Source organism: Alligator sinensis, unplaced genomic scaffold (genome assembly GCF_000455745.1).
Source record: "Alligator sinensis unplaced genomic scaffold, ASM45574v1 scaffold262_1, whole genome shotgun sequence".
In the NCBI taxonomy this organism is placed as follows: Eukaryota; Metazoa; Chordata; order Crocodylia; family Alligatoridae; genus Alligator; species Alligator sinensis.
In genome coordinates this window covers 1366487-1391414 of record NW_005841904.1, presented here as the reverse complement: position 1 = coordinate 1391414, position 24928 = coordinate 1366487, and the positions used below count along the sequence as shown (strand labels likewise).

General features: G+C 39.7%; 1 protein-coding gene across 3 annotated transcripts in view; it reads right to left on the bottom strand.

The window, feature by feature from the left end:
* RYR3 (ryanodine receptor 3) overlaps window positions 1–24928 on the bottom strand; it is a 585375-nt gene that overhangs the window by 110701 nt on the left and 449746 nt on the right. For all 3 annotated transcript variants that reach the window (XR_003092800.1, XM_025197735.1, XM_025197736.1), the window contains 5 exons: window positions 12399–12529; window positions 10706–11026; window positions 8758–8998; window positions 6309–6396; window positions 6109–6201 (listed from right to left, as the gene is read on the bottom strand). Coding sequence is in view for 2 of the 3 variants with exons in the window: in XM_025197735.1 (XP_025053520.1) it covers window positions 6109–6201; window positions 6309–6396; window positions 8758–8998; window positions 10706–11026; window positions 12399–12529 (874 nt within the window). In the remaining variant the exon portion in view is untranslated. The remainder of the gene's footprint in view (window positions 1–6108; window positions 6202–6308; window positions 6397–8757; window positions 8999–10705; window positions 11027–12398; window positions 12530–24928) is intronic.

Below are 24928 nucleotides of genomic sequence, written 5' to 3'. Positions count from 1 at the left end.
GTTTAATAAAAATGAGGAAATGGCATGGAACTCTGAATACTTAAACAGTAAAGAATATTTAAAATAGCAGGAGTACTTTCATTTTATTTCCCAAACTATGTTACTATAAACTTATGCCTAGCATAAAAATGAAACACAAGCCTCTGCAGTTAAGATGCAACTACTTATAGAATGTATTTATAAAATTAGAATATTGCTTCTGTAACAGTCCAAGTGTAGAGGCAGTGTCTAAGAAAGTATGAGTCCTGACTAATGCCCTACAATGGTACCTAATTTTGAAAAGTGTTGTACATTTTAGACTCAAATTTAACTCATAAACACAGCGTTTTTCTCTTTCTTTAAGCCTACCACACTGACACAGGGAATATATATTCCATTTATATAATGATTTATTTGTTGTCCAAAGCCATGGTATCAGTGTACCATGTAAAATTAGGAAGATAAAATCAATATATATTATTCCTAATATTATAAAAATCTTTCAGCAAGCAAATTCCATCAACAGTTGTGGTTCACTCAGTATCAGAAAATAATGGTATAGAAAACTTGGAACAGACTGAAGAAAAGTGCCTCCAATTAATAAAAAATAATTGAAAGAGAAAGTGCCCTTGTCTCATTGTGTGTCCTTGTCTCATTTTGGTTTCTAGAAGATTCAGATATGCCTCTAATTGTATGTTTTTCCCCTTATATATGTACATGTAATATCAGAAACAAGTGCTACCCAGAATATTAATTTTTCTACCATTCAGCTAAAAATATGAACTCTTAAAAGTTAATTAAATGTTTGACCTTACTCTGGCAAATAGGAAAACATTTACTGGGAATTGTACTTGAGTAAAATGTTTAGATGATGTGCACTGTGACAGAACAGAAATATAGTATTGATAAGTAAACCAGTAAGGATAATCCTATTCTATTTATTAGGAATTAGGGCTGTGCGAAGCTTTAGGTGGTGATTCGATTTGGAGGAGATTCAGCCCGATTCAGTGGCCGAATCTCTGAATCCGAATTGAATCAGGGGACCAAGAAAAAGGTCTGAATTGATTCAAAGCAAAACATTTACTGGGAATTGTACTTGAGTAAAATGTTTAGATGATGTGCACTGTGACAGAACAGAAATATAGTATTGATAAGTAAACCAGTAAGGATAATCCTATTCTATTTATTAGGAATTAGGGCTGTGCGAAGCTTTAGGTGGTGATTCGATTTGGAGGAGATTCAGCCCGATTCAGTGGCCGAATCTCTGAATCCGAATTGAATCAGGGGACCAAGAAAAAGGTCTGAATTGATTCAAAGCTCTCTGAATCTTTGGAAAGGATTCAGAGAGCATTGATGATTCAGGCAGGCCCCACCCACTGTAGCAGGGAGCTGCAGCCAACTCCTAGCTGGTAAGTACTAAGGGCGGGGGAGGGGATCCTGCCAGCCCCCCAGGCCCCCCCTGGCTGCCCCGCCTGACCCAGCTCCGTACTTTAAAAAAAAGCCCTGGTGCTTACTGGGTGCTGCTGAGTGGGGAGGGCGATCCCTGCTGCCCCCCACTGTCCCACGCTGCATGGGGGGCGCTGCATGAGCCCCCCCAACCCCTCCTTGCTCCCCCAGCTCCTCCACAGCTGCTCCACCGGTCCGGCTCTAGCCCTTTAAGAAAAAAAAAACAGAAAAGCCCCAGGACTCACTGCTCCTATAGCAGTCTCAGGGCAGTCTCAGGGCTCTCGTGCAGAGCCTCCAATGTGGAGCAGGGCAGCAGGGGACAGCAGGGATCGCCCCCCCACTGACAGGAGCAGTGAGTGCGGGGTTTTCTCAGGTTTTTTTCTTAAAGGGCTGAAGCTGGCCCGGGCGGGGCACCCATGGGGGGCTGGGGGAGCAAGCGGGGGCAGGGGGCTTGTGCAGAGCCCTCCATGCAACGAGGGGCAGTGGGGGGTAGCAGGGATTGCTCCCCTCCTCCCGGCAGCACCCAATAAGTCGGGGCTTTTTTTTTTAAGAAGTACTGGAAGCTGGGGCAGGCAGGGCTGCCATTGCCAGGCTGGGAGAGCAGGTGGGGGATGGTCCTGGCCTGGATCATTCAGAGATTTGGCCAAATTGATTTGGGACAGTGATTCAAATCACATCGCTGCCCCCTGAATCAGCCAAATCCGAATCTGAAGCGAATAGTAGCCACTTTGCACAGGCCTATTAGGAATGACTGTGAAAGTAAACCACTTATGCTCCATTTTCTACTGCCAGGCATCATCCCAGTTCATTGAAATACATTCTAAGAAATGGAATAGATTCAATGAGTTGAGTTCTAAAAAGTCGTTCAGAAAATGCTAACAATAGCATGAAATTGTAGGATAAAAATCACTTTCTTACAACTCTTATGTCATCAGAAATAGGCCTAAACCAAAACCCTGCATCCACCCACTCATGTAATGTAGGTCTTGGCTTTAAACAATTCAAACCTGATTTCATTACTGCCTCACGTTTCTGTATCTTTCATCTCTATCCAAATACTTCTTTAAAAATCACAGTACAAGTTTAAGAATGTGAGTCAATCAGATAGAACTTCTGTAGAGGCTGCAGATACTCAGCAACTCTGAGAATCAGGCTACTTGAGGACCTATATATGGATTTAGGTATCAAAATGTAGGTACCTTAGTTTGAAAACTATGTGCACATATAATTGGTATAGACATATATAATTACATCCATGTGTTTGTGTATGTGGGGGCTTTTATATAGGTCACTTGAAAAATCCATTATGGACAAAATGCATTTTTATAAATTATGTGCCCTTTATCACCAAACCTAAGAAGGGTTAAAAAATAACAGATTAGTGGAGTTGAATGTGCTTAAATAATATATTCCAACACTTTCACTATCACAAATCTGTTATTAAATGCAGTCCAAGTAACCAGTCTTTCTTAGACTGAATGTTCTCTAACTTACCATTCCCCTCCGAGCAATCTGCTGCCATTTTATCAGAAAAGAAAAATTAAAAAAAACTTGCTCAGCTTATAATACATTTATCTTAATACAAATTAACAAACTAGAATTGTATCAGAAAATACACAGTGAGCAATCTATCAATTTTTGGATTACAATGTAATGTTGTCTGTTAGCAACTATAGATAAATCTGATAAATAACACTTTACCTACAACGGAGTCCCTATTCTTTCTTCAAACCATGCAAAGATACATATCCTCCTTACTTCATATATAATATAATTTATAAATAAGTTTTATCATATACATTACTGATGATGGCCCAGAAACTTGATGACTGATAAAGAGCACAGACAAAGTTCACAAATGGACTAGACAGAAGATACTACAAGACCCTCAGGATGCATCAGGCCAGGCCATGGCATAACACAGAGCAAGGGCTGCTCCTCCTTGCACTGGTTGCTAATACTTTTAAGGTGCCAATGCATCAGACAGTGGATTATCTGGGGCATAGAGAATCCTTGGCTACAAACATTTTTATCTCACTAATTTCCTTGTACCCCAAGTCAAAATATAAGGTAGCACAGAAGCTTTTTAAAGTCCAGGCTACTTATTATCTAAGATAACATTAAGACCAACTTCTACCAGCCACATGACACAAAACAGAAAAATTATAGGAGAGTATTTGAGCTAACATATCTGACACTTGTATTAAGTTTATTTACAATATATATTCATGCAGTATATACATTTATTTATACACTATGATAATAAAAAACTGTATCTAAATTATACCATTAAACATAATGTGATGACAGATGAAATAGTAATGAAGAGGTAAGTGACATTAAAGTTAATATTAGAATGAAAGGACTAGAGAAAAGGAAGTCCAGTGATATCACTTTTTACTTGCTAAACTACAAGTGTGTGTCAAACCTTACAATCAAATTCAAATATTGAGGGAACTTAGAATTTTAATTGAAAGCATTTGAATCATTTTACAGAGAAAATCTTTACTTGTATTTTAGCAATTGCACTGCATAAATTGTAAATATAACGTATATTAGGAAAAGCAAATAACTGCCACTGGTGAGGAATGATGTACACTTTATCAGGTACTTCATTATTATAAGATATTTAAGTCATCATGAAACAAATGCCTACCTAAATCAATGAGTTTCTCTGCAATCACTCCTGCAGATATGGTGTCACATGAATAAAATATTTATCCATGAACAGTATAATTTATTACTTATGTTCACACATTGGTAACAACCATGCAAAATCCACATAACCACTTGATATTATTTATGCTCATATAAGCACTGCATACATATAGAAAGAATTATTCTCTCTCTATATTGTATACATATAAACATGCACATCTGAGTATGTATATGTGTATGTACATTGGTACAGATTTATATATAATTATAAATATATGTATATGCATATATACATACACACATTTTAGATACACACACGAGATGGGCCAATAAAATACTCTCAAATCCAATTTTAATTTGGGTCTGAATCCCTATAAATTTGATCCAGGGTTGGAACAAACAATAGCTGGTGCCTTTTTTATTTTGTGATTCAGGTGTGGATCAATTGTCCTGAGAAAAGTGGGTCTTGTTACTTTTTCCACCATTCAAGATGGGGATAACTTTCTTTATTTGAGAAATACACAAGTAAACCAAAACCTTCACATTTGGTCTTGAAATGAAACCAAAGACCCTAATCTACACCCTATTTATAAAGAATTCAGAAAAAAATTACTGCCTCTCTAGCCCATTTCTAATATGTATGTTTTATATATAAAATTATTTATATTTTTATGTATATAGTATAGTGTGTGTGTGTTTGTGTGTGTACATGTAAACACTCACATGCATGCTTGCATACACCTCATGTATGCATGGTGATTGTCATGTGATAAACTGAATTTTGTAAGCAATTTATCTTCACTTCATCCACATTGTGCCACCCAATACATCTCCCCATCTGGAATTATACTAATATATCAAAAGCTCTCAAGCAAATTCAAACAGCTGCCTTTTAAAAATAAAAAAAGAAACAGTTTTCCATAAAAACATTTCCTCCTTTGCTCCAAATGTAGAATATCCTTTCTAAAATGACACCAGGCTGAGGACCAAAGTGGGCACTATATAGACACAAACCAGTGGCAAATATAAAACCTGATATACTGATGTTCTAAATATTCGCATGGGACACACTGAAATTGTTTCTAATCCTGGAAAGGTCCAAAATATTTAACTTTGAAGTCATGATATGTTTACATTAGGAAAGAAGTTGCATATATTTTTCAGAGATTTAAAAAAATGCATTGGTATAAACATTTTGTTTCTTTCTGTCATCAAAAATTATATTCAAAGTATGTCTAGTTTACTGATGAAAGGATACAAAACCCCTATCTCTCTAGAACATTTTAAAGAAGACTTTTTGTAAAAATATGATTTATAGAGAATACAGGACTTTAGGTATGTAGGTTTTATCAATAGTACTCTTGAATTAAAATGTGCAGTTAACTTTTCAGTTTGCTGCTGAGTTCAGAAACCTTACCCAATTCATGCTAATGAAACTTTTTTACTTCATAAGCGTGTAATTTCTCCATGTGTCTGCCAAAATGTATTTTGAAGGCATCGCCTTGGGCATGTTATAAAAACAAATAAAACAATGAATGCTCTCAATAAGGCAAATAATGCATATATAACATATTGTATAAAAAGAAAAATGGGTATATGCAGAGCATTGGTCTATCCTGCTCCATTAAGGTCAAAGGCAAAATACTGCCTGACTTCAGTGAAGAAAGATCAGGCATAAAGTTTCCTTGGGCATATTTTTCACACAATATTGTACTTGCAATATTTAAAAAGCCATATTTCTGCTTTTCTGCTGATAGGGCAAACAAAAAGTGCTGTTGCTTTTTGAAGATAAGCATGAAGAAACTTACTGTGTAGAAATAAGTTATTCCCTTATTTAGCAAACATTTAATCATATGAGTATAACTTAAGATACAGAATCTGCACTGAAAAAATAAAATGTACAAAAGTATGTTTATCTTAAAGCAGCAATCTGGTGATATTTTCAGAGCTATTTTGACAATTTATATATAAAAAGTTAATCACATTATTGAGGTTTGGTGGATCTTACAATGATTCTTAACTTACTTTAGACATCTTGCTCTTGCTGTCTCCTGTTAAAAATGCCAAATTGTTGATTTCATTCTGAATCACAAAATTTTGTTCTTCTCTCTTGAAGTTCTAAAACAAAAATCACTAAAAAGTTGAGCTTGAGAAGACTGTAGGAATAAATGCATCATACACAAATAGAGTACACTGCAGGGAAAGACTGGAAAATGCCATCTTACATGTGATTTACACCACAGGATAAAGACTTCAGCTACCATTCGGAAGAGTTCAACAGAATCAGCATCTGGTTTCTTCAGCCAATTAGCTCTGAATATAAAAACAACAAAAGTTTAGAATAAGAAGTACGTGAACAGAATTACTACTACATTATCTGGCAGGCTGGTTATATTTGTTTGACCAAATTCTGAATGTAAATGAGGACCACTCATATACTTTCTAAGAAGTAATGTGGTTTCTCACTGGCCTTGTCTACATAGGGACATTCAGGAACCATAAGATGAATCAACTAAACACATAACATCAATCTGTATACATCAAAATGTATTAAAACCCTGTGCAGAAGCTCTTATTCAGTTCTCTGTAGCTTAATATACTTTAATTTATGTACATTGATTATATTGATTCCATACTGCTAGGGGAATCTTTTTCATCCTTCCTCTTGTAGAAAAGCTATCAGTGTAAAGCCTTACCAAATCTACCGAAATTGCAGAGGAAGTGCACTGTGTGGCAATTGCTTTAGTCTTGGAATTTTTCCCCATGCACCCCCTGTTACTGATTGGTAGAGGGGCCCCGCTGCTTGCTGCTGATCAGCAGGGAGGTGCCCTTGGCCCATCAGTGGTGGGAAGCAAAACCATGCTATATTTAAAACTGCAGTTTTTACTTCCCTGCCTATTAGGTGCAAGCAGCGAGTGGCAGGGCCCCTTTGCCAATCAGCGTGTGTGTGTGTGTGTGGGGGGGGGGTGTGGAGCTTGTGGGGAAAAAGTCTAAAATTAAAGGAGCCGCCACACAGCGCACTTTAGTCACAATTTTAGTAGGTCCCTAACTATAAGGGAAAACATACCTGGTTTCAAGGAAGTTGATTTGTGGCCATATAATCAGGCCTGCTGAATTAAGGTTGCACAGACAAGGGTGTTTACTAGCCACATTTATATTAAGTTCCTGAAAGCTACAGTGATTCCTGATAATGTACAACATGATAGCCTTGGGAACAGAATTAAAATATTTTTGGCAATGCCTGGAAGGAGCATTATCCCTCAGTAAATTATTTAGAAATATACTTCACATACTATTTACCCAAATCCCAAGATGTCTCTGAATTTCAGACAACCCCCCAATAATTATATTTTATAAGTGGAAAATTTATAAATTTGTTATACTTTTCCATTTATAGAATCTAATTATTGGAGGGGCATCATAAATTCACTTCCCCGCCCCCCCTGCCCCGCATCACAACTCCAGCGGGGAAAGCAGTTGTGGGTGGTGAGGGCAGGCAGTAGGGGAGGTAGTAAGGTGGCAGGCAGTGGGGAGCAGACAGCTGGCGGGGGGCAGGTGGTGGGGAGGCAGTAGCTGGAATCAAACAGCTTGACCTCTGCCACTTGGCTCCCCCCAAATCTTGACCCTGCTGTATGCCCCTCCTTCCCCCCACCCCTGCAATGCCTGCCTGCTTGGCACTTTGGCACTTGTCCTTTTTACCCCTGTTACTTCCCCCACACCATGCCAGTACCCCTGGCACCTGACTTCCCCTCCAGTGCCTGCTCCCTGATGCCTGTCTGCCCTTTGTCTTTGCCCTCCATCTGTCCAGTCCCCCCAGACATCTCCCTCCTGCACCGTCTGCCCTTGCACCATGCTCCTCTCCTACACTTACCCATGCACTCCAGCTCATCCTTGTTAGCTCCAGGGCCTAGACAGAACTGCCTCTGCTACAACATCTCTTACTGGGCTGGGCTGGGCTGGGGCCACAGCAACCATGTGCTCTGTGCTCCAGTCTGGAGTGTGGCCAGAGCCAGAGGTTAAGTGGTGGGGGATTGTAGCCGCTGGAGGGCAGAAGTGGTGGGGGAAGAGGCAGTGTGGGGGGAACACTGATAAGAAGGGCAGAGGCAGTGAGGGGGCAAGAAACAGATGTGGCTTTGGTCCCAACTGAGCTGCAGTAGCTGCCTGCCCATGCCCCCTTGTACTCAAATCTAAGATGAGGGGCTTCCCCCCCTCATCTTAGATTTGAGTAAATATGGTTATTGATTAAATATTGGCTGTTTATACACAAATAATGTTTTTATTTTCTTTATTCCTCCTTAACTGAGTGTCCCAAGGACATGTGGGCAGGGATGTGTGATAGTACCTGCAAAGAGACCGAGTCCAACAAAGGTATGATAATTACTCAGTCCCTCCCATCATTTTGGAGAGGCACATCACTGTTTATCAATTATGGGCTGCTAAACTTCATTTGTTCTGAAAGCCCAACATATTCCTCCTCACTAGCCAGCATTGTTGTTAGAATACAAAGAAATATGTAAAAAAAACCAGTTCACCTTTCTTTAAGTTAAAGGCCACAGAATAGCCATGACTTCCTTCTCAAAATTCTATTAAGTTCATGCACTCTTTGTGAACCATATTATTTAAACATAAATTCAAAGCAAATCTATTAAATTGTCTAATAATTAGGCTTCTCACCTGTTGTTGTCTACATAACGTATGAGCATTGGATAGAAGGCATAGAGATCTCGGCAAAGAACTGCAAACTCATCTAGAATAAGAAGCTCTGCTTCCTGGGTGTCAGTTTTACTGTCTGCTCTCAGTTGTTCCTCCTCTATCACTATCTTTATGGCTTTCTTCTTCAGTTTCTCCAGTGTTGGAATGAAGTGAGTTTTCAGTAAATCAGGCCTAGCTTTGCTGATGATGGGCTGAGCATAAACTACACATTAAACAAACAAAAAAGTGTGGCTATAATTAATGTTCAACTAATTATTTTAAACTTATTAATACCAATCCATTAGACTTTTTAAGATCAATGTCCTTAGAGCACATAAAACTTGCAAACAGACTCACAACATCATTGTGACTCGATGTTACTTTGTAACTGGCAATATGAGGCTTTGTTCATTTGGGCATCGGCCCCTGGCTGGAGTGTGACAAAGTTGCATCAAAAGTGCACTCTCCAGCCAAAGATAGAGGGCTTCTCTGTTTCTCCCCATCTAAAGCCCATGGTGACATGAACTGAGAAAACCACAGCAGAAAGACTGCCTCCAGCTGATGGCACTGCTGAAATCAGCTGGAGGCAGTGGTTGTAGAGAGGCAGACCCTGGGTAACCACAGGAAGGCATACTTTCCTCACCCTTGCCACCCCATATGGGCTGCACTTGACAGTGTCCATTGGCCCTTGGCAGGGAAGAGGATAGGCTCTAGAACTGGGTCCACCATCTTGCAGCATACAAGCTGCCTGAATGTGTGCTCACTTGCTTTTCATACAGCTAAAAGCATGCATAATGCCGTATAGAAGGAATGTGGCTTCATGGTCTAAGATACACAGTTGCGTAGGGAGACAGCTAGGTGCCCAGGGCACAAGGGTAGTAACATCTTCCAGTGTGATAGCAATCGTGGCTACTGGCAGCAGCCCCTTTTTGTCACCCCCCCTTCCCTTTTTCCTGGAACCAAGACATTGCTATTTGCTTTTGCCCTGTTTGCCTCACCCTAGTTTAACCCAATGGAAATATGTTACTTCCAATGCAAAGTTTGGCAGTCAAGCCAGTTATGACCCTGAGTAAAATACACCTGTCTAATTGTATAATAATAATTTCCTATTAAAATTAACGGGAATTTTACCTTTGTATAGGGTTATTTAACCACATTATTGTTCATCAAAGGACTCTTCCAGCTAGTGGAGAGGTAAATAGGTTCAAATTGACTCAAAAACAGGAGAGATTTTGACCCAAAAACCAAACATTGTAAACTGACTGCTTTAACCAATACTCTCGAATTCAAAGGAACCACCACCACACTGTTCTGATAGTGCTCTGTGCCTAAATTTGGCAGATAGAGCATCCCACCTGACCATAGTGCTTTCAGTAACTAAACTAGTTTGCATATCTATTCATTATACTTCATCATATTGCTGTGTACATACAACTTAAGTGACTATGGGATTTAGGTGCCTCAGGTTCTGAGAATTTAAATTTTAGATTTGGGAGCTTAAAAAATATACTAAAATCTAGCCCTCTAAGCTTTTCTGGCTTGCTAGGCTGTTAATCATATGACCAAAACCTAGAGACCAATTATTCTTCTATCTATGCGTGTCCTCACATTTTTAGCCCAATAGAAGACATCACCCTAGGAAATTCTTGCCTCTCACATAATTTCTGAACCACCATGGCTACAACATGACTCTCACATTTTTGGTGGCAACACAACGTAGATAAAAATAAAAACAGTACGAAAATCTAAATTGCTTCTTCATTGATATTTATTTGGCTAATCATCACCTACTCTTTTGATTTTCTCTTCTTGTTTTTAACTAACATTATTTCCCTTATATTATGTATACTTTACTATGGTAAATGCATTAAATATTACTCCTATCATGACAGCAAAAATTCGCTATGCTCTATACAAATACTTAGTATACCTGCAATTCTTTTCATCCAAGATGCTTCATCAATTCCCAGATTGTTGTTGATGATTTTCAAAATGTTTCCCAAAATGATGCTGAGGTGCTCAGAGGTTATCATTGTACAGCAGGGCCCAGCACTTATAGGCATACTTTCAGGCCCTTTTTCCCACCAGTAGGACAAATAGTTGCATAGCATAGGTAAAATGACTTCAATCACATGGGGCATTTCAGTGTATCTTGCTCCAGACTCTGCTAAACCATTAATTTCTCTCATTAATCCATCCAGGTGAGGGATTTCTGGACACATCTCTTCTACTGTATCTGGCATACCTAAAACTTCATAGGAGAGTAGAAAGTGAACAAGCCTAATTAATAAAATAAAGAGGGTATATTTGTGCTTGCAGGCATGTGAGTTCAAGAACTAAGTGTTCTGAAAAGAAAGAATTAAGGGAATTTAAAAATAAGTAAAGATATCTGAATATTCAGTAGTAACAATATCTCTTAGGATCAAGTCTTGGTCCCTCTTTTCTGTAACTATAGCTGGATTTAGGAGTTGTGAATATGACCTTCCCTTATGGCAGGCCTTACTGAGGTACTACATTAGCAGCATTTGTGATGCTCAAGGGCATCTTTGAAATCTAGACAGGACAATTCCCTCCTTCCATGGGCTCCTGAAGTCAAGTTGCTACTTGATCCACAGTACAGCTATTTAGGCTAGGTGCAAGATGGAGAATTTGGGCCATACTACTCATCTAGCATGGTATATTTTCAAAAAACTGGGCAGACATTAATGATTGCTCAACTCTCCTGTGAGCCATGTTGTCCATTTCACAAATCAGGAAATGAAGTTTTAGAGAGATGCCCAGTGAAATATTCTCACATACAGAATGGAAATGTTTCTAACTTGAGGTCTCAAGAGCCCCTTTACTGGATAAGCAATACCACCCTATGAAAAGACATGACTAGAGCTGGTTATGTTTCAGAAGGACAAGTCTAATGCAAGTAGAAATGCATTTTAAAGTCTGTGTAAGTGGCACAAACTGACACACACATATTTAGGCTTTAGACACTTAAAGACTTCATGGTGAAACATGTAACAGGGAGTTACCAACAGAGGAAAATGAGTTAACATGCCATAAGATATGTGAGCCAGTCATGATGCTAAGGACAAAGGGGTGCTAGACACCATATGGAAAGGCTCCTATTCTGTCAATCTGACTAAAGATTCACATGGTGGGGCTCACAGTCCATCACAGTTTTGCAGCCGATGAAGGCCATAGACTCCTAATCAAGACAACTAGATCATTCCTTATGCTGATTCTTAAACAAAACTCTTTTATTTTTGTTCAAACAGATAAGTAGAAAACAAACAAACAACTTCTGCATGCCCCTACTAGTGACAGATAATTGTGTACTTACACAAATTATTTTGTACTATAGGTGTGCCCTTAGAGTGATCCCTACATATAATAGGACAAAATTAATAAAAGAATCAAAACACAATGTGGTTTGAACAGTTACAAATATAAGGTGAAAGGGAAGGGTGTAGCGCAGGTTCAGTTACAACACAGACAAGCCAAAAGGGAGACAACATGAAAGTAGGAGTTAGTGTAATTTAATGAACCACAGTTATTGTTCTTATTGTTAGGATTTTTTCATCTGAAGAGCAGGAAACATTTTTTAAAAAATTCAGAAATACAGTACTTACTGGCTCGCTCTCTCGCAGTTTTTGTGTTGAAGACCGAGAGTGGGTTGTAACGGTTGAGAGAAGGTTCAAGGAATGCCACTGGAATGGCTGCTGCAAGAGATGCTAAACATTCACCAAGTGCTGGGCACTGCCTGTAAATGATGGAAAATTAAGGGGACATCAGAAAAAAAATCTCCATGAAGTGCAGCACCCATTAAACAACACTAGCAATCTTATATTGGATTTCATTTATGAATTTATGAACTACTTGCTCCTTTGGGGAAGTGGGTTGGGATTCTCACAACAACAAGTCTACCCTATATGATAATGTACTATAAAGAGCAACTGGAATTTACAATTGTATAAAAACTCAGTAAATATGATCCTTCACAATAGAGGCACAAATAATTTATTGTTAAAGAGCCTGTTGTCCTGATGAAAGGATATTTGACAATCACGAAGTTTTATCTTAACAAGTTAGATTGCAAACAAGGTTTCTGAAAGATTCCAGAATGGTACTGGGGTAGGAACAGCAAATTTGCTGAGTGGCACCAAGCCTTGACACATTTATATAGCAATGATGAGACATGCTCATGTATAGAATCCAGCTGCGGGGAGTACATCTGCTTGGAAGAAACCCCCTGCCCCGCACCCAAAAAAGCAAAAATTGCCAATACAGGTGGTGGTAGATGGGTCTTATGTGGGTAGTGGGGTTCCACAGGGCTCGGTCCTTGGGCCCGCACTGATCAACATCTTTATCAGTGACTAGACGAGGGGATAAAAAGCACCTGTTCAAATTCGCAGGTGACACTAAGTTGTGGGGGGAAGTGGGCATGCTAGAAGGGAGGAATAGGCTGCAATTGGACCTAGAAAGGTTATAGGGGTGGGCAGATGAGAACAGGATGGGTTTCAACACTGACAAGTGCAAGGTACTGTACCTGGGGGGGAAAAACCAGCAGCATACCTACAGGCTGGGGAACTCCCTTCTCGTCAGTGCAGAGGCAGAAAAGGATCTTGGAGTCATTATGGATGCCAAAATGAACATGGGCCAACAGTGTGGCCGACAGTGTGGCCGACACTGTACCTTGTCATGAGTCCACAGATGCATCTCAAACAGGTCGAAGGAGGTGATCCTCCTCCTCTATGCGACACTGGTCAGGCTGCAGTTGGAGTACTGCATCCAGTTCTGGACGCCGCACTTCAGGAGGGATGTGAACAACATGGAGAGGGTCCAGAGGAGGGCCACTCACATGATCAGGAGGCAGCAGGGCAGGCCCTACGAGGAGAGGCTAAGGGACCTGAACTGGTTCAGCCTCCACAAGAGAAGGCTGAGGGGGGATCTAGTGGCCTGTTACAAACTAGTCAGAGGGGACCAGCAGGCACTGGGGGAGTCCCTGTTCCCCCGAGCACTACCAGGAGTGACTAGAAATAACGGTCACAAGCCGGCAGAGGGTAGATTCAGATTAGACATCAGGAGGTGCTACTTCACTGTCAGGGTGGCTAGAATCTGGAAACAACTTCCAAGAGAAGTGGTGTTGACTTCTACCCTGGGGGTCTTTAAGAGGAGGTTAAACGAACACCTTGCTGGGGTCATTTGACCCCAGTACTCTTTCCTGCCATGGCAGGGGGGCGGACTTGATGATCTGCTCAGGTCCCTTTTGACCCTACCTACTATGAAACTATGAAAGGGACTCATTACAAAAAATCTTAAAGAATAAACTAATATTCATATGAATTACATGATATATAAGTATCAGGAAAACTCTACATTTAGAAATGTAATATTTTGGCTTAATCAGGTTAGAGAAAAGGAATCCTGAGGTTCACTTGACATATTTTTTCCTGGGAAAGCCACTAGCCTTTTGTAGGTTGATATTACAGATATTAAATCGATATTGGATGAAATAGATTACATAGTATCATTCAATGCATAACAGTTTGGTGACTGTCAAATTTAACAAATGAAACCCTATCACATTTAATACAAGTAAACCAAAGATGCAGCTTCTTGAACAATGGCAGATACTGGGGGAAGAAAATACACTTAGTATTAACATATCTTTACTGAGATCTTGGTGCTTGAATAAATAATGTATAAATACAATTAAATTAATAGTGAGCTGGTGGTGCAAGAATAAAATTAATTATAAGTAACATGACAGTTATTTGAAATGACCAGGCATATGGCTCTTTTTGTACCAAGGCCAAGAATCTGGTTTCCAAGAGAGCCATGTAAAATCAAGCTTAAAAGGTGAACAATAATCTTTCCTGGAAACTATCCAGAGTCAAAACGAATTTTTGATGTGTTTAATTATAGAGCATGAAAAGTCTATTTAGAATTTATACTAGAACACTTTAATGATTGATGTTCTTTCATTAGTTAGATGTTCTTATTTTGATTTGCTCTTCTGATACATGGTGTAAATGTCTGTAACACAAGAAGCCCAGCTCATCTCATTTTTCAGATTCACCTTCTAGTTGCATATGGACCATCAATTGCACTGTGGCTGCAATTTTAGCTACCCATATCTAAATTCATTCCAGAGTCCATGCCAGAGTCAGCTGAAAAGTACCTGGGCAATAAATATGGCAGAAAGGATGCAGAGGTGGCACAAAACACTTGCCACTTTCTTTCTGCTAGATCCTCTGTAGAAAGCCAACACTGCTTTAGAAGTGTGTAGAATGATCCATTTAATTATATATGGGATCATAAATGAGGCAGTTTTTTTCCAGTTTTCAGCAGCTTTTATATATTATGTTTGCTTTTTTATTGTGAATGCAGTTGTTGCTTATCTTGAAGACATCCACTCTCCCTCCATTTTACTAAATGCTATTATGTCTTTCATCATGATATCGTGGTGCACAAATGTTCAGATTAATAATGAAATTAAATTAAAAAAACTCAGCAATAACTCACTCTGTAAATTAGAATCATACTGTTTCAACAAAGAATTATAGAAAAATAGGGCTGGAAGAGGTCATTTAATCCAACACCCTGCACAAGGCAGAATTATCCCTATTTAAAACCATTTCAATCAAGAGTTTTTAAAAACTATTCTTAAAAACGTCAAAGATGGGAATTCCACTGCAGGTAATTCATTCTCATAGTTAGAAATTCTTCTTAATATTCCTTAATTTCCCGTGTTGCAGTTTAACAGTTTCTTTTTATATAAAATAAGATTATTATAAGAATAAGAAATATGAAATTAGGATTTAGGTTTCCATAAATCTTAAAAGCAATAAATAATAGAAAAGTTTCCTAACAGGGACAATTTGTGGACTACATCCAATGAAGTGGGTACATATATATACCTATACATGCATACACACATACATATACATATATATGTACGTACACATCTACACGTGCACGCGCGCGCGTGCGTGTGTGTGTAGGGCTTAGAACTGGTAGACAGAATTACCTGGGAAGCAAGTCTGAGAGATAAAGGAATTCAAGGGATATATCTGTACTTTAAGAGTGTCCTCATAAGGGTACAGGAACAAGCTATCCCAATGCAATGAAAGAAAGGCATGTGAAAAGAGGAGGCCAGCCTGGTTAGACAGCTATCCTTTAATGAGCTGAGACTCAAAAAGGCATCCCATAAAAAGTGGGAACTTGATCATAGTACTAGGGAAAAGTATGAGCATCACATGAGCATTCAGGGAGAAAATTAGAAAAGCCAAGGCATGACCTGAGGTGCAACTGGCAAGGGTCATAAAAGGCAAGAAAAAGGGATTCTACAAGTATGTCAGAAGTAAGAGGAAGACCATAGAAATTGTAAGTCCCTTACAGAATGTAGAAGGCATTACGGATGATGAGAAAGCTGAAGTATTTAATGACTTTTTGACTTCAGTCTTAACAAATAAGGAAAGTTATGAGATGATGAGTGAAGTTGGCAGCCAAGATAGGGAAGGAGACAAACATCTTTGAGGTGTAGAAGAACAGGTTAGGAATAACTTAAAAGGAGCTAGATGGTTTTAAGTCAGGAGAAGCAGATGGGATGCACTCTAGGGTAATGAAGGCTTTGGCTAAAGTAATTTCAGAGCCATTGGCTAACCTATTTGAGAACTCATGGAGGTCAGATGAGGTCCTGAATGACTAGAAAAGGTGAAATAAAGTGTGCATCTTAAAAAAAAAAAGGGAAGGAGGAGGATATACCTTGACTTTAACAAGGCTTTTGACACTATCTCCCATAACCTTCTCAATTACAAGCTAATGAAATACAAACTAGACAAAACTACTATAATGTGGATGCATATTAACTAGTTGGATCATTGTGCCCAACAAATATTCATCAATGGTTCAATGTCTAGCTGGGATGAGGTAACAGAAGGGGTTACACCCAGGGATCTGTCCTGGGTCCAGTCTTGTTCAACATCTTCATTAATTATTTGGATGATGGGATTGAGTGCATGCTTAGCAAATTCACAGATGTCACTAAATTGCATGGAACCACAGACATTCTGGAGGGTAGGTCAGGATCCAGAATGGCATGGATAGACTGAAAAAAAAGGGTCTCTAATAAATCAGAAGAGATACAAAATGGACAAGTGCAAAGTCGTGCACTTGCGACAGAATAACTCTAAGCCCAAATACAGACTGGAGTGTGACTAGCTAGGCTAAAGTACTGTAGAGAGGAACCTGGGGGTTACAGTGGACCATAAGCTGAATATGAGCCAACAGTGTGCTCTTTCTGCAAAAAAGCCAACTGTATACTGGGTTGTATCAACAGCAGCGTCACTTGTAAATCAACTGAAATAATTTTTCCACTCTGTTCATCACTAGTGAGGCCTCAGCTGAAATAATGTGTCTAATTTTGGGCCCCACACTTCAAGAAGGATGTGGACATTTTGGAAGTAGCTCATCGTAGAGCAACAAAAATGATTAGTGGGTGGGAGGCAGACTTACAAAGAAAGGCTGAAAGAAATAGGGTTATTTATTCTGAAGAAGAGAAGACTTCAAATACCTGAAAGGCAATTCTAGCAAGGATGGAGATTAGCTTTTTCTGTGGCTGTAGAGCACAGGATTAGGAGAAATGGCTTTAAACTGCACAGAGGAAATTTAAGTTGAAGCCTAGGAGGAATTTTCTGACTATGAGGGTGGTCAAGCACTGGAACAGGCTAATCATAGAAGTTGTAGAATCTCCATGCCTGGACATTTTCAAGAGCAGGTTAGACAGACACTTGGCTGGGATCGTTCAGTCAGAGACAATCTTGTCTTAAGCAGGGAACTGAACTAGATGACCTTGTGAGAGCCCTCACAGCCCTACTTTCCTATGATTCTATGATCCTCAATGCATAGATATAATTTTAGAAAAATTAGACCTCACAGAGACTGATGACAACCAAACGGGAGAAGCAATCCTCTGTGACTGGTTCTCAGCTTTTATCATCAACCTTTTCTGTTGCTACAACAGAAGAAGAAAGCATCCTTGCATCTAGCCAAAAAGAAAAGGGAGAGTTGTAAATATCTTTAATATGTTTGCTACTTCATGTCCCAAGAGAAATGAAGAGTTAGCAGCGACTTAATTAGCCTGTTGCTGAGGCCTCCCTCTCAGCATCACAAGCTGGGGACTGTAGTGTACCATTAAGATGGTGCTTCAAATATTTCAGGTAAGATTTTGATAAACACCCCACATGTATCCGAGATATCTTAGCAAGGTAACAGGTTTTTTCAAGCTCAGAAGGTCACAGATTTAATTTAATGCCACAGTGGTTTACAGGGCAACCTGACAAGTAATTATCTGCTTTGTGTTTTTGGCCACAGTTGACTTAATTTTTAGATGAAGTCAATCTTGTACCTCTCATGAATTCTAAACTTTATATATGGGGGGGAAAAAATCACCTGTATTCAGATTAAATTATACCATCCATTGTTTGGAATACATATTCTGACATAATCTTGTAGATTACTCTTAAATCCCTTATCAGTAGCTCAAAATCAAAAGCCCTCTGGGATTAATATATTTGTCATAGAATGACTGGCTGAAGCATCTTGATCCTTCCATTAATACTGGGTGCTGAGAAATCTGATCTTTATGAATCTCAATAATAGCCCCATCTTGTTTTAGATTCATCATTTACCAAAGGGTGGAAGAACCAATGCCTGACATTACTCCGGAGGATAAATCTCATGGCATTATTGACATATTTTGCTACTTGGCTTCTATGATTAGCAGGAATCTTGACCTTCAGACTGAACTGACTAACAGAATCTGAAAAGCAGCTAAGAATTTTGGGCTATTACAGAAATGTGCATGGAATAACAACAAATTATCAACTAAAGTGAAGATGGGAATCTACGAGACTTGCATGCTGTCATCCCTGCTTTACTGTTCAGAAACATGGACTGTATATGCTAGGCACATCAGAAGACTGAAGAGTTTCCACATAAAATGCCTGTTCAAGATCCTACAAATAAAGTGGAAAGACAAAATGCTGAACACAGTGGTACTGGAGCACACAGAATTGACACACTTAGAAACCGCTATCAAGAGGAAGAGGTTGTGATGGCTCAGCTGTGTCAGAAAAATGGGAGGAGACTGTATCCCCAAGAATATTCTGTACAGTGAGATTTGAGATGGCTCTAGAAAGCAGGGTTGCCCTTTATGGCAGTACCACATTGTGTGCAAAAATGATATGTAGTCACTCAACAGCAACGTAGAAAGCTGGAAGGAGTGAACAGAATCCTGTCCAATCTAGAGGGAACATCTGGCACTAGGTGCAGGTTCAACATGAAGTTGCTTTGACCTGGAGGATGGAAGCGAAGGGCATCTATACACATGCTCTGGGGTGGAGGGTGGGGCGCTTTAATTAGAGAAACTTTAATTAAAGCACCCACAGTGTTACATGTATTCAGAGTCCAATGCTTCAAAATGGCAGTCGGGGTGCTTGAACTAAAGCTTGCTCAACAAGCTTCAGTTGAAGTGCCTCCACCATCATTTTGAAGTGTGGGGACACTGAATAGATGTGACATGGAGGCTGCTGGAGTGCATTAATTAACATGCTCCAGCAGATTCAATTAATTGAGTCGGTTCTGACATGTGCCAATTAGCATGCATTGGAGCAGACATCCAGCACAGGCATAGGTGCCCAAAGTGAGAAAGAAGGAAGCAGCTTGCTATAAACTTGGGCTCCAACCGATACCATATGGATCACTGAAACTTGTACCAAGTCATGTCACTCTTGAATTGGGCTTGTCAGTCACAAGCAGATTCATCAGGCACCTGACTAGATCTTTTATATGTACACCATGATCCAGAGGATTGATGACTGGCTATTAATAAACCCATCCTTTTCATAAGCAAAATGAATGAGTATGTTAACCTTTTCATACTCCTTTACATTTTCTATTTCCATGCAGTAGTGAATTCCTTTAAGCTACTGAGTAATCTCCTGGAAATCTTTTTTTTTCTCATAAACCATACTATTTTATGAAGGTCACTGACTACATGAAGGTCACTGCCTTACCTCAAATGGGCTGTAACAAAATTGATAGCGAAAGTTTAGCTGCAGTTTATGCCTTTTCTTACTATAACTATAAAGGGCAGCTCACTGGTAATATGATTCATGTACACAAGCCTTTCAAAAGTACAAAACCAATAAAATGATCTGCACTTAAAGAGAAGATTATACTTATTACTGCAAAAAAAGTGAACATAGCATCCAACAGTACTTGTTAGCATTTGTTACTTATTAATAAAAATAAACAACATAAAAATGCCATAAAAATTCAACCCCATTACAACTTGTCTTAAACCATCAGTCTTTTGCTACACTAAATGCATGTCCTTGAGAAAAGTTGTCTTTTCAATGGTTTAGCTATGAAAAGAGTATCTAGTTTTATGACCCCTTTACATGGAAGTTTACATGCAATTAAATGCTATTTTGATAAGTGTGGTCAAAGGAAATCTGTATGCAGCTCTATTACACCACCATTGAGTCAGGTGGACATTTTTTATTGTGAAATAACTAGCAAGTAAGGATGAGTAACTCTTAAAAGGGCTAGAGATTGAGATAGCTTAAGTTTCCATAAATTTTGAGTCTTAGTATCAGAAATGACCTCAAAATCTCTGGATGGAAAAAAGAAACTGGTGGGAAGTCTCAGAAGACACTTGTGATAGAAAAAAAAATCTAGTTTGGGCAACATGAGAATATACAAATCTGGCTTTATGTAGGTCTCTTCTGCTGCCTATATTGGCCAAATGGGGCAATCCCTGCATATCATCAGTTCCAGAAACATACAAAAAAGCCTATGGTAGAATACTTTAACCACTTTGGACATTCCATCACTGACTAATTTTCCTTAAACAAAAGAACTTTAGAAGCCAACTTGAATGTGAAATTGCAAAACAAAAAATCATCCACAGATTAGATTATGCTATCCATGGTCTCATCAAGGACTATAGATTCTTATCCCATTATCAGAACTAGTTGCTAAGTCCAGTGTCCTACAAGGTGTTACTTGCCTTGTTCATCAAAATAGATCCTATCAACCCACTCTCAGCAATCCTATCCCTTGCCCTTTATAGAGAACCCTTTCTTCCCCTGTCCTTTCATAGTATCTGATATAGTTGGTTGTTGCCTACAAAAGCTCATGCCTCTCTGAACTAGTAAGGGGTCACCTCAACCTACCTTCTGCCTGCATTTATATTGTGTTATATATTTCTGTTTCTCAGACAAAACCATCCTGTTCAGAGAGCCATGAAGAACCACTAATTAAGATAATTGTTTAAGTAGAATTTTATTTTATTTAAAAAGCTTGCCTGTTTCTACCACTACAGGCTACAACAGAGTGCCAAAGGCTCCTGTTACTTTAAGGGTGAAAGAGCAGCAGGGAGAGCTTCAGGCGGGGAAAGCTACCCATTATGAGCTGCCAGGGAATAGGTAGCCAGGGATGTACCTGCTACAAGTACTTATTGCAGAACTAGCTGTGCAGAAGTAGCACAAGGGGCTAGAGCACTGTATGGAAGACAAGATACCATTAGAGCAAAGGCCAGGAGCAGTACACCACTATGGGGTTGAGCCAGCAAGGTCAATCAGGAAACACGTGTGGCAGCTCAGAGAATCACCTGTGTTATAGCCAGAAGGCTTACTCCTTGGTTACAATTTCTACCTGTGGCTTAGAAGTGGCTGAAAGGGGAGTGTGCGGAGGCCATGGTGGGTGCCTGAGGGGTGCATTGTGGTTTAACCTACAACAGGGCATGAGATGCATGCCAGTGTTTAGAACTCTCGTAGGGGCCCCAATTCAGGGCATACAGTAGGATTAGGCCTGAGGGGGAGTTTAAAGCCTAGAGAGAGAAAAGCTGAAACCTAGTTGAGGCAGCATCCAGGCAAGGGCTAGTGGGGCCATTGCCCAGGAAGGGTGTTGCGAGGGCCAGAGGGAAGGAGAAAGACTAAGGCCAGGGAGTCCAGGACCCTAAACAGGTTCAGTGAGTGTATTGCCCAGGGTAGGTCAAAGACAGAGCCAGGTTAGTCAGTTAAGGGCTGAAGCCCAGAAGCTAGGTCTGGGGAAGTGGGCCTAAGCAAAGGGCACAGCCAGAGGAAAGGGGCAAGAGGCCAGGAAGGCTGAGGCCCCAGCAAAGGTATAGAGAGGTTTGAGTTGGCCTGGCATCAGGTTGGGGCCAAGTGTAATTAATTGGTAACACCTACAAGGCATGGACATGGCTGTAGGGGAGGTCAGAGGCCATGATTAGCCTTTAAGGCTACTAGATGCTCTGGGGAAGGGCCCTGATGGGCCAGCAGGGTCCACTGAATGAGAGCCAGATGGAGACCAGCAGGAGCCTGGAAAACTAGCTGTCATCTAGAAGAACTGGGGCTTGCTCAAGCACCCATTAGGCAGCCCCACTTCCAATCAATTATATCAAGGCGTGGAAGGAAAGTAAGAAGGGAAGGGCATCTTAGAGTTAGAGCTGGGTAAGGATTGCATGGCCACCAGAGGGCATCACAGTCACCCTTGGGGCCTGAATCAATACACAAGCCTAATGCATACTGAAGTTTAATGCTTTTATGCCAACCAAAAAGAGAGAGGAAAAAAATCCAGGTACAGGAATATACGAACAGGCTCTTGTCTTTCTTGGCACATAACTTGTAAAAAAAAATCACCTCTTATTTGTCACAATAAATTTTGTTAATCAAATTCATAGGTACCACCTGTATTTTATCGTTTCTTGACACATCCATTTCCTCAATCTGAAACTCTTGCCACACAGCATGACATAATTCTAAAAGATATGATAGCTAGGGTTGTAGACTTCTTTCAGCCCCCAAGGTACTGTCATGTCAAACCTCTTCTTGTGGATAATCAAAAGTAACAGCTCAAGGAATTGCCCTCCTTGAACTGCTATACCATCTTGTGTAACTGGTAGCTAGAAAGCAGCTACTTATTTCAATCTCCAAACCAGAGAAGAATCTGTCATCAGCAGTAACCTAGACCAAGAAGTAAGGAAGGCAAAACTCTTACTGCATTTTACAGGAACAAAGAGAAATTATTAAAAACAAGTTATTATAAAAAATTTAGAAATGCAACGTTTCTCTGACTACCTCCGACATAAAGCAAAACCTTTTATCTTTGCTACAAAGACAGCAAAACCTACTGTAGTGAGTCAGTTTTACACACAGTAAACCTTATTTTCTCATGTAGTGCCCTGAAAAGGATCTTTAATCTAAATATATATAGGGGCAACACATCTTTATCTTTCTAAAAAATATTGTAAGAAGACACTGTTATCAGAACACGGAATTCATCAGCTCTTCTAACTGAAGCAGTTTTCCAGAGGAAAGCCATCTTGGACAGAATCATGGAGATAAGCATAGGCCTGTGTTAGGCATCCATCAAGGTGCCAATCCTGGGAAGAGATAAATTTCCTAAAAGGAGAGTAAAATCCAGAGATTCTCCTTACAAAACTTGTCACACTGTTGAGAAAGTATTGAGACACCTTAGAATGGCCAGTGCATTGTGGATATAATAACAGACAAATATACTTGCAGAGGACTTAAGAGATAAAGTTAATAGAAGTAATTTAAAATGTCCTGTATTTTGGAAATTAACTAAGTTATGTAATGTTGGTGACAACAGATAAAGAACCATTTTCACTTTAAAAGGAAAGTGGATATTGAACCTTTTCTGATATTTATGAATAAGGCTTAAACTTGTTAACATGTTCTCTGTATGTGTCAAACACTGAACATCCACACTGGTAGACAGAGTACTTGTAGATTCAGGTATAAACTTTACTTTTAATATTGAGCCAGGAGATTTGGAATGAATAGTCAGGTTACTGGCAATTTTATAGAAAGATAGTATAGATTTGCCTTGGCCAAGATAGAGATAGTTATATGAATGTGGTTGTGTCATCTTGCCATGAAAAAAGTGTTAGGAGGGCATAGGTTTAAATGCAGAAATAGGTCCAAAGAAGAAATTATCAGTGATCCAGCACTGAGGTCCTTTCGAGCACCAGTGCTGATTTTTTTTCTTTAAAAAAATGTTCGAATACATCTATAATAAAGAACCTTAATTTTTTTAATTAGGTTGTTAAACAGCCTGTTTAATTTACCAGTTGTGAATGACTGTTCAATCATTCACTTAATCTTCCTGCTACCACATTGTGTGAACCTGGAAGTTAGGTTGCTGAAAATATAATTCCAAGTTTTATTGTGGAGTTCTATTGACAAATGGCTTCCCAGCACAACTGTGATGATCTAGATCCTCTTTGCTTGTCCCGATAAAAAATGGATCTTGTGTTGTCTGACATCATTTGAATGCTTCAAACTTGCATGTCTCCTTGCAATAGGTTATTTGGGTTGACCCATAATTCCAGTATATACTGATCTGTTTGAGAGGGCCTGCTCTAAAACAGACCATAGTCTTTGAGGGTATCACCTTTCCATATGATTCTGCTTAGAGTGGAGGCCTTTAAATGCAATCTTCACTGGTAGAATGGGGTTGAGGAGTATGGCTCCTTGGATCTTTCCTTCTAATTAGAGATTTGAGAACCTTCCATGGGATGCACACAAGCATGATTATACGATGGCCTCTTGGCCAGTAAACTGGACTGCTTGGACTCAGTCATATAGGTTAGGGCAGTAGAGTTCTGGCCAAAGTAGCCAGGTGCCATAAGAGGTTGGGGCAGGAGCAGTGGGGAGCAGTGCACTGTGGGTTGTCTGAAGGAGTGACCAGACCTTGTCATGGAAAGTTTGGTGTTCAAATATAACACTGAACTGGTTGAAGGAGGGCTGGTTCAAAATAATACCTGATTATCTTGGTATACTTTTGAAATAGTCCAGGAAGTTGAAACCATTCTAAATTGCCTTGTACATCTGGACACTTGCAGTTTAAACAACATTTAAAATGGTCTACAGGTTATGTCTGTCTATACCCTCTGGGAACTGCACCGATTAAATCTGCCTCCACCAAATTCCAGCTCTATGCACCAGACAATGCATCCAGGTGATAGTTTCATAGTAGGTAGGGTCAGGAGCGACCTGAACAGATCATCTAGCCTGACCCCCTGCCACAGGTAGGAATGAATGCTGGGGTCACAAGACCCCCG